The following is an 11,706-nucleotide window of genomic DNA, read 5'->3' on the forward strand; positions in this document are numbered from 1 at the left end:
GAGCACAGACACACACAGACACACACAGACACACACAGACACACACAGACACACACAGACACACACAGACACACACAGACACACACAGACACACACAGACACACACAGACACACACAGACACACACAGACACACACACACTACTGTGCGGCTGGCTGGGCATCCTCCTGTGTCTATACCAGCTCGTCAAGAACTACGAGTAAGTAGAGGACACACACACACACACACACACACACACACACACACACAGACACACACACACACACACAGACACACACACACACACAGACACACACACACAGACAGACACACACAGACAGACACACACAGACAGACACACACAGACACAGACACACACATGCACAGACACACAGACACACAGACACACACAGACACAGACACACACACACACACACAAACACACACACACAGACACACAGACACACACACACACACACACACACAGACACACACACACACACAGACACACACACACACAGACACACACACACACAGACACACACACACACAGACACACACACACACAGACACACACACACACACAGACACACACACACACACACAGACACACACACACAGACACACACACACAGACAGACACACACAGACAGACACACACAGACACACACACAGACACACACACAGACACACACACACAGACACACACACACACAGACACACAGACACAGACACAGACACACACAGACACAGACACACACACACAGAGGCACACACAGAGGCACACACAGAGGCACACACAGAGGCACACACAGAGGCACACACGCCTAGATAGTGAGACGCTGTGAGACTTTGTCTTTTTATTTCTTTTTAACCTTTTTATTCTTCTTTTACTTGTACTTTTTATTTTCTTCTTATTCTTTTTGTAATCTCACTTTTTCTATAATAAATTGTATCCTGATCCCGATCCTTTTAATTACGAAGTCAAGACTATTCAGTTGGAGGCCCGAGGGCCACATGCGGCCCAGGTGTGGCCCAGATGCAGTCCACATGTGGCCCAGATGTGGCCCAGATGCAGTCCACATGCGGCCCAGGCGTGGCCCCCAACTGAAGCAGTATACATTTCAGTTTTGTTACTGCAGTACAACACATTATTGCTTGTGAATCTTCTGCTTGTCTTATATGTTCACATTCAATGTGGTGAAGTTTTAGGTTTGAGGAACATGTTTAAAATTTGTTTGTGGACTACTGATTTTAAGTGTCATTTCAGAGGTCGTGATGTCTGAAAATGTGCGGCCCGACTGCAGTTCTTGGTCTCGAAATGTGGCCCAGATGAAACTCTTGAATTGCCCTGGAGTATAACTTGCATATAATATTGTAATTATAATATGTATGTATAATTGTGTGTGTGTGTGTGTGTGTGTGTGTGTGTGTGTGTGTGTATAGATATAAGAAGCCAGAGGAGAGAGCGCCCCTAGTGGCGGCCATGCAGATCTTCATGCCGATGTTGAAACAGCGTTTTATTCAGCTGCTGCCGGACCAATCGGGAGACTCCGTTCTCATCCAGAAACAAATCTTCAAGATTCTATACGCCGTCTTCCAGGTACACACACTTTCACGCACGCACGCACACACACACACACACACACACACAGACACACACACACACACACAGACACACCTCATCCAGAAACAAATCTTCAAGATTCTATACGCCGTCTTCCAAGTACAACCACACTATTGTTTTATTCTTGAAAAAACAAAAACATAAAATCTTTTAAATACTCTGCAGCATGGATTCATTTCAACTATTTTCTTGTGTGTGTTTTGTGTGTGTGTTGTTTCGTGTGTGTGTGTGTGTGTGTGTGTGTGTGTGTTTTTCCATGTGTGTTTTGTGTGTGTGTGTGTGTGTGTGTGTGTGTGTGTGTGTGTGTAGTACAACCTGCCGCTGGAGCTGATCAACCGCCAGACTCTGACCGACTGGATGGAAATCCTGAAGACGGTTGTGGACCGAGACGTACCCCCTGTAAGATATACATACACACACACACACACACACACACACACACACACACACACACACACCACCTGTAGGTAGCACACACACACATACACACACAGACGTACCCCCTGTAAGATATACACACACACACACACACACCCAGACGTACCCCCTGTAGGTAGCACACACACACAGACGTACCCCCTGTAGGTAACACACACACACACACACACACACACAGACGTACCCCCTGTAAGACACTTACATTTATACACACACACACACACACACACACACACACACACACACACACACACACACACACACACACACACACACACACACACACACACGTACCCCCTGTAAGACACACACACACACACACACACACAGACATACCCCCTGTAAGATACACACACACACACACACACACACACACACACACACACACACACACACACACACACACACACACACACACACACACACACACAAGAACACATAGACAAATGAGGCAACAAGTTGGACAGGTTCTCCACAAACGACATTAGAAGAAAATGTTGCCTGGTCTGAGGAGTCTTTATCTACTGCAACACTCAGGTGGAATGGTCCGAATGTGGCATCAACAGCATGAAAACATGGGTCAACTCTGCCTTACATCAACATTTCAGGCTGGGGATATAATGGCATAAGGATATTTTCTTAGCACAATTTGGGCCAATTAGTACCAATTTGTCTTTGTTGGAATGCCACAGCCTTCCCGAGTATTGTTGCAGGCAGTTCAGAATGCAAAGTGGGTCCAACCCAGCACTAGAGAGGTGTTCCTAATGAAGTGGCCTGTCAATGTATATTGTGTGTGTATCGTGTATATATTTTGGTGTGTGTGTGTGTGTGGTGTGTGTATAACGTGTGTGTGTGTGTGTGTGTGTGTGTAGGAGACGCTGCAGGTGGATGAGGAGGAGAGGCAGGAGCTGCCCTGGTGGAAATGCAAGAAGTGGGCACTACACATACTGGCCAGGCTGTTCGAGAGGTACACACACACACACACACACACACACACACACACACACACACACACACACACACACACACACACACACACACACACACACACACACACACACACACACACACACCTAGTGGGCTCTGCACATCCTGGCACGCCTGTTCGAGAGGTACACACACACACACACACACACACACACACACACACACACACACACACACACACACACACACCTAGTGGGCTCTGCACATACTGGCACGCCTGTTCGAGAGGTACACACACACACACACACACACACACACACACACACACACACACACACACACACACACACACACACACACACACACACACACGCCTCTAGTGGGCACTGCACATACTGGCACGCCTCTTCGAGAGGTACACACACACACACACACACACATACACACACACACACACACACACACACACACACACACACACGCCTCTAGTGGGCACTGCACATACTGGCACGCCTCTTCGAGAGGTACACACACACACACACACACACACACACACACACACACACACACACACACACACACACACACACACACACACACACCTAGTGGGCTCTGCACATCCTGGCACGCCTGTTCGAGAGGTACACACACACACACACACACACACACACACACACACACACACACCTAGTGGGCACTACACATACTGGCACGCCTGTTCGAGAGGTACACACACACACACACACCTCTAGTGGGCACTACACATACTGGCCAGGCTGTTCGAGAGGTACACACACACACACACACACACACACACACACACACACACACACACACACACACATACACACACACCTAGTGGGCACTACACATACTGGCACGCCTGTTCGAGAGGTACACACACACACACACACACACCTCTAGTGGGCACTACACATCCTAGCACGCCTGTTCGAGAGGTACACACACACACACACACACACACACACACAGATACACACAGACACTCGGCGACTTCTCCCCTCCACAGTGTGTGTGACTGTCTCCTGTGTGTGTGTTTGGTTGCCATAGGTACGGTAGTCCCGGTAACACCACTAAGGAGTACGCCGAGTTCGCGGAGCTGTTCCTGAAGGGATACGCCGTCGCAGCACAACAGGTACGTAGCAGAGGGGGGGAGAGAGGGGTACGCAGCAGAGGGTGGGGGGGGGGAGCAGAAGAGGGAGAGGTGGGGGGGTGAGGAGAGGGGGGGGGGGGTACGCCGTCGCAGCACAACAGGTACGTAGCAGAGGGGGACAGAAGAGACAGGGGTGTGTGTGTGTGTGTGTGTGTGTGTGTGTAGGTCTTATTGAAGGTCCTGTATCAGTATAAGGAGCAGCAGTATGGTTATAATATAGTGTGTGTGTGTGTGTGTGTGTGTGTGTGTGTGTGTGTGTGTGTGTGTGTGTGTGTGTGTGTGTGTGTGTGTAGGTCCTCTTGAAGGTCCTGTATCAGTATAAAGAGCAGCAGTATGGTTATAATATAGTGTGTGTGTGTGTGTGTGTGTGTGTGTGTGTGTGTGTGTGTGTGTGTGTGTGTAGGTCCTCTTGAAGGTGCTATACCAGTATAAGGAGCAGCAGTATGTGGCGCCGCGCGTCCTGCAGCAGACGGTGAATTACATCAACCAGGGAATCGCCCACGCAGTCACATGGAAACACCTGAAGCCACACATCCAGGTAACACACACACACACACCTGGAACACCTCAAACCACACACACACACACACACACACACCTGAAGACACACACACACACACACACACACACACACACCTGGAACACCTGAAGCCACACACACACACACACCTGAAGACACACACACACCTGGAACACCTGGAAATGTATTGATGTGACCAAACTTATTTAATGTATTTATTCTATTTTTTATATGATTGTTGATTTTAATGTGAAGAGAATTGTATTACCTGTACTGGCCCTGAAATAGCCACAGTTGCATATTTGGTCATACATGTAAACAAACAAACACTCCTGGAACTCCGCAATCTACACTGGAAGGCCAAACTATGCAAGAATAAACAAATTATTTGAATAATTTAAAATGTGGGGGCCATGAATCTATAATCTAAAAAAGTTGAACATTATTGATGGAATTATGGAAATAAATCAACTTCATGATATTCTAATTTTATGGCCAACACCTGTATTGATATATTTGGGGATTCAGAAATGTATTGCGATTCTGGATGTGTGGGGTTGAAGATGTGCTGGGATGCTGGAATGTAATTGGGATATGGGGATATATTGGGATATGGGATATATTGGGATATGGGATGTATTGGGATATGGGATATATTGGGATATGGGGATATATTGGGATATTGGGATATATTGGGATATATTGGGATATGGGATGTATTGGGATATGGGATATTGAGGAGAGTTGAGGATTTATTGGAATATGGCGCGTGTATTGGGTCATTAGGAATACATTGAGGTATATTGGGAGGAGTGTATCATCTAATAGTGTGTGTGTGTGTGTGTGTGTGTGTGTGTGTGTGTGTAGGGCATCATCCAAGACGTGGTGTTTCCTCTCATGTGCTACACTGACAGCGATGAGGAACTTTGGCAGGAGGACCCTTATGAATACATCAGGATGAAGTTCGGTACGACACACACACACACACACACACACACACACACACACACACACACACACACACACACACACACACACACCCTTATGAATACATCAGGATGAAGTTCGGTACGACACACACACACACACACACACACACACACACACACCCTTACGAATACGTAAGGATGAGGTTCGGTACGACACACACACTCACACTCACACTCACACTCACACCCTTATGAATACATCAGGATGAAGTTCGGTACGACACACACACTCACACTCACACTCACACTCACACTCACACTCACACCCTTATGAATACATCAGGATGAAGTTTGGTACGACACACACACACACACACACACACACACACACACACACACACACACACACACACACACACACACACCCTTATGGAGGAAGTTCAGTACCACACACACACACACACACAATGAAGTTTGGTACGACATGCACCGCCACCCTGACTCCTAATCTGTGTGTGTGTGTGTGTGTGTGTGTGTCCTCAGACGTGTTTGAAGACTTCATCTCTCCGACTACTGCAGCACAGACGCTCCTCTTCACTGCCTGCAACAAGAGGAAAGAGGTACGAGACACACACACACACACACACACACACACACACACACACACACACACACACACACACTCCTCTTCACTGCCTGCAACAAGAGGAAAGAGGTACGACACACACACACACACACACACACACACACACACACACACACACACACTCCTCTTCTCCGCCTGTAACAAGAGGAAAGAGGTACGACCACGATGTGTGTTTTTGTTTTGACTGTTTCTAGGGCAGCATCTGTGCACTGAATTTCCTGACATTTTCAGCATGAGCTACCTGCTGAAACAAAGTGCCCATGTGCACAAGTGTGCGATATGAGACAGGACTTTGGTTTCTACTGTCAGATCTTGAGTGTGTGTGTTTGTCGTGTTGAAATGTGTTAAATCTGCCTCTTCTTAGCACCAGGCTCAGTGTATTTCAAATGATGCCAGTGTCTTTGCTGTTAGCATGAAGCTGGCTGAGCTAGAAAGGCCATATTGTTAACTAATGGCAGAAGTGTTTACTGTTTAATGAAGAACACTGACTTGACCGTAATTAAGGTTTCCCCCCCTGATGTAAGCTGCTTTTGCCCCCCCCCCCTGATGTAAGCTGCTTTTGACCGTAATTAAGGCAACATCCGGGCACTGTCAGTGCTACACTGAATTTACTGAAATGTTCAGTGTGAGCACCTCACCGCACCGAATCGCAAGTGCACAGTATAAGACAACATGGGTTTCTGCTACCAGATCAACACTGTGTGTGTGTGTGTGTGTGTGTGTGTGTGTGTGTGTGTGTGTGTGTGTGTGTGTGTGTGTGTGTGTGTGTGTAGGTTCTCCAGAAGACGATGGGCTTCTGCTATCAGATCTTAACTGATCCGGCTTCAGACCCGCGCAAGAAGGACGGAGCACTACACATGATCGGGTCCCTAGCAGAGATACTGCTCAAGGTACACACACACACACACACACACACACACACACACACACACACATACACACACACACACACACACACACACACTACCCTCTCTTTCTCACACACACACACACACACACACACACACACACACACTACCCTCTCTCTCTCACACACACACACACAGTTTCTCACGCACACGCACACACACACACACACACACACACACACACACACGCGCACGCGCACACGCACACACTCTACCCTCTCTTTCTCACACGCACACACGCGCACACACACTACCCTCTCTTTCTCACGCACACACACACACACACACACACACACACACACACACACACACACACACACACACACACACACAACCCTTTCTGACGCGCACACACACACACACACACACACACACACACACACACACACTACCCTCTCTTTTTCACACACGCACACGCACGCATACACATCCCCAGTCTGCATTGTCTACAATAGTCAATTAAACGCATACAGTAGAAAACACGACTCAAGTTCACCACACACACACACGCCGAGCCAAGCAGCCAAAACTGCATGTGTTCCCCTCCGCCAGCCAACACCTGTCACCTGAACTAAAGGTTCCCCCCTTATATTGCTGTGAAACACCTGTCACCTGAACTAAAGGTTCCCCCCCTTATATTGCTGTGAAACACCTGTCACCTGAACTAAAGGTTCCCCTTATATTGCTGTGACACACCTGTCACCTGAACTAAAGGTTCCCCTTATATTGCTGTGAAACACCTGTCACCTGAACTAAAGGTTCCCCTTATATTGCTGTGACACACCTGTCACCTGAACTAAAGGTTCCCCTTATATTGCTGTGACACACCTGTCACCTGAACTAAAGGTTCCCCTTATATTGCTGTGACACACCTGTCACCTGAACTAAAGGTTCCCCTTATATTGCTGTGACACACCTGTCACCTGAACTAAAGGTTCCCTTTATACTGCTGTGACACACCTGTCACCTGAACTAAAGGTTCCCTTTATATTGCCAACACAGTGCCACCTAGTGGAAAATTAGGGCATGACATGAAACAAAAGGAGAACTGCAGGGCTGATAGTATTCAGGCTCCATGCCTGATTTCAAATTCCATGATAGTCCATGACTGTGAATGCAAAATGGTGAAATTCCATGACTGGAAAAACTTTTGTGAAATTCCATGATATTCCAGAACCCGTGGGAACCCTGAAACAGGGTGCTTTAGTTGAAGTGCTCCAAGAGAATGGTAGAAGCGAAAACTTTTTTTGTTTTGTGTATAACATTGTTTCTTACTGGTTATGCCACAACGCTTAGCCAGAGAGTGTTTGGTTTCTCGCTGTAATGTGCAACATTCTAGGATGCAATGAGCCCTCTTTAGTCTGGCGGTGGCTCAGCGTTGGCTCTAGGGGTGAAGATACAGTTTTTAAAACTTAACGTTTTTTTAACGGAAGTGGTCATGGAAATTCTGTGTTTTGGGTCTGGAAAATCATGGAATTTTATATCTGAAATATAGCTGCAAGCAGCAATGCGGGGCCAAGCAGTAAACTTGCCAGAGCCGCCACGGCAACAGAAGGAACTGCAGCGCCCCCTTTGGTCCAAATCTCGCCAATGTTGGTGTGCATTCCTTGGACGAGAGTGTGATCACGTAAACCAAGTTTAGTTTGAATCCGTTGAAAAGCTGCCGAGATATGAGCTCACTTCCTGTTACCTGTTGGTGGCGCTAGAGAGCTTGGGGTCTGGATTTTTTTGTGGGAGGTCATGGGATGGACTAGAATGTGTGCAAAAAATCCTAACAGAAATTGACTAACGGTTGCTGAGATATGACCTCACCTTTATGACAATTTTGATTGGCCGTCACCGGCAAACGATAAGAGGTGTCCAAAATTCTTTCCTCTCCCCCCTCCCTCTCCCTCCCTCCCTCCCTTCTTCCCTCTCTGTCCCTCTCCCTCTCCCTCTCCCTCTGTCTGTCTGTGTGTGTGTGAGGAGGGGGTGGGGGGTGGGGTGCAGGGGCTGGGGCAGTGGGGCTTGACCCCCTGCCGAGAATGGTGTCAGTGAACGTGCGCAAGGGGAGCAGAGGAGACAGAGAGATGAGAAAAAATCCCTCCATTCTTTCCACAATTTTGAATGGCTGCTGTGAGCTGATAGTTTTTTCAATCGTTACGAAAATCCATACCTGGGTGCAACATGGTGTGAGGATGACCTGTGTACCAATATTTTGAAAATTGGGAGTACGGTTCAAAAGATACAGGCAAAAATGTAGCTAAATTTTTGACCTGCTGGTGGCGCTACAGAGTTTGAGCTGGGGATCTGATTTTTTGTGTGGTAGGTCTTGGGCTAGACGACTATGTGTGTACAAAATCCCAGTCTAATTCGACAAACGGTTGCTGAGATATGACCTCACTTCCTGTTTTGCCACTTTTACGACAATTTTGATTGGCTGTCACGGCTAAACGATAAAAGATATCCAATATTCATTGAGACCCCATGTGTAGCTCAGTCCAGAGATACTATATACCAAGTTTCGGGCGAATTGGTCAAGAATTGCGGGAAAAATAGCATTTTTATTGAATTTTACAAAATTCAAAATGGCGGGAAAACTATCCTGGCGGAAAATGACGTCATAGAGTGCGTTGGATTCGTCTTGGCTCAAGGATTCCAGGGATACCAAGTTTATGAAAATTGGCCCAGCGGTTCAAAAGTTACAAGCAGAAATGTACCTGCAACTTTGACCTGTTGGTGGCGCTAGAGCGTTGGGGCTGGGGACCTATAAATTGCTGTGGGTAATGCTGAGCCAGGCCCGAATGTGTGTGCCGATTTACAGCATTTTCCTACGTACGGTTCTATGGGCTGCCATAGACTTGCAGAGGGAGAAGAATGGTGACTAGAGAATAATAATAATAATAAATATAGCTGCAAGCAGCAATGCGGGGCCAAGCAGTAAACTTGCCAAAGTCGCCACGGCAACAGAAGGAACTGCAGCGCCCCCTTTGGCCCAAATCTCGCCAATGTTGGTGTGCATTCCTTGGAGGGGAGTGTGCTCACATGAACCAAGTTTATTTTTAATCCCTTAAAGGGCTGACAAATATAAGCTCACTTCCTGTTACCTGTTGGTGGCGCTAGAGAGTTTGAGCTGGGAATCTGGATTTTTTTGGGGGGAGATCATGGGATTGACTAGTATGTGTGCAAAAAATAGCTAAAAGAATCTGACAAACGGTTGCTGAGATATGACCTCACTTCCTGTTTTGCCACTTTTACGACAATTTTGATTGGCTGTCACCTCAAAACGATAAGAGGTATCAAAAATTATTTGACTACCCTAATGCCTATCAGTCTGAAGATGATGTGTACCTTTTTGCTGGTCATTCTGACAAAAATTGTGTGACAAGTAGCATTTTATTGAATTTTACAAAATTCAAAATGGCGGAATTTCCTTTCTGCGTTTACATAATGTTATATAGTGCGTTGGATTCGGCTTGGCCCAAGGATTCTAGTGATGATAATATATTTTACATTGTGCACATGGTTTAAAAGCTACAGGCAAGAATGTAGCTAAAAGTTTGACCTGCTGGTGGCGCTACAGAGTTTGAGCTGGGGGTCTGAATTTTTTATCAGTAGGTCATAAGATGGACATCTATGTGTGTAAGAAATCCTAGCCGATTCCGACAAAGGGTTGCTGAGATATGACCTCACTTCCTGTTTTGCCACTTTTACAACAACTTTGATTGGCTGTCACGGCTAAACGATAAAAGATATCTAATATTTCTTGAGACCCTAAACAAACCTCAGTACAGAGATACAATATCCCGAATTTCGGGCGAAATGGTCAAAAATTGCGGGAAAAATAGCATTTTTATTGAATTTTACAAAATTCAAAATGGCGGGAAAACTATCCAGGCAGAAAATGACGTCATAGGGTGCATTGGATTCGTCTTGGCCCAAGGATTCCAGGGATACAAAGTTTATGAAAATTGGCCCAGCGGTTCAAAAGTTGAAAGCAGAAATGTACCTGCAACTTTGACCTGCTGGTGGCGCTAGAGTATTGGGGCTGGGGACCTATAATTCGCTGTGGGTAATGTTGATGCTGCCTCAAATATGTGTGCCAATTTACAGCATTTTCCTATGTACGGTTCTATGGACTGCCATAGACTTACAGTGAATTTTACAAAATTCAAAATGGCGGAATTTCCCTTCTGCGTTGACATAACTTCATATAGTGCGTTGAATTCGGCTTGGCCCAAGGATTCTAGTGATAATAATATAATTTACATCGTGCATATGGTTTAAAAGCTACAGGCAAAAATGTCGCTAAAATGTTGACCTGCTGGTGGCGCTACAGAGTTTGAGCTTGGGTTCTGATTTTTTTTTGTGGTGGGTCATGGGATGGACTACTATGTGTGTACAAAATCCCAACCTCATTCAACAAACAGTTGCTGAGATATGGCCTCACTTCCTGTTTCACCACTTTTACGACAAATTTGATTGGCTGTCACGGCAAAACTATAAAAGATATCTAATATTCATTGAGACCCCATATGTAGCTCAGTCTAGAGATACTATATACCAAGTTTCGGGCGAAT

The 11,706-nt window shown here is 46.4% G+C and overlaps 1 protein-coding gene across 5 annotated transcripts in view; it reads left to right on the forward strand.

Annotated features, from left to right (window-relative positions):
* The window catches only part of ipo7 (importin 7), a 57,075-nt gene that overhangs the window by 20,801 nt on the left and 24,568 nt on the right, over window positions 1-11,706 (forward strand). For 2 of the 5 annotated variants that reach the window (XM_063193213.1, XM_063193216.1), the window contains 8 exons: window positions 1,425-1,581; window positions 1,915-2,004; window positions 2,916-3,010; window positions 4,042-4,126; window positions 4,548-4,682; window positions 5,532-5,631; window positions 6,137-6,213; window positions 7,013-7,129. In XM_063193213.1, the coding sequence (XP_063049283.1) occupies window positions 1,425-1,581; window positions 1,915-2,004; window positions 2,916-3,010; window positions 4,042-4,126; window positions 4,548-4,682; window positions 5,532-5,631; window positions 6,137-6,213; window positions 7,013-7,129 (856 nt within the window). Of the gene's footprint in view, window positions 1-152; window positions 199-1,424; window positions 1,582-1,914; window positions 2,005-2,915; window positions 3,011-4,041; window positions 4,127-4,309; window positions 4,331-4,437; window positions 4,468-4,547; window positions 4,683-5,531; window positions 5,632-6,136; window positions 6,214-7,012; window positions 7,130-11,706 lie in introns of those variants that run through there. The other 3 variants (XM_063193215.1, XM_063193214.1, XM_063193217.1) reach the window with 3 other exon arrangements.

The sequence above is a fragment of the Engraulis encrasicolus genome, unplaced genomic scaffold (genome assembly GCF_034702125.1).
Source record: "Engraulis encrasicolus isolate BLACKSEA-1 unplaced genomic scaffold, IST_EnEncr_1.0 scaffold_31_np1212, whole genome shotgun sequence".
NCBI classification, from domain to species: Eukaryota; Metazoa; Chordata; class Actinopteri; order Clupeiformes; family Engraulidae; genus Engraulis; species Engraulis encrasicolus.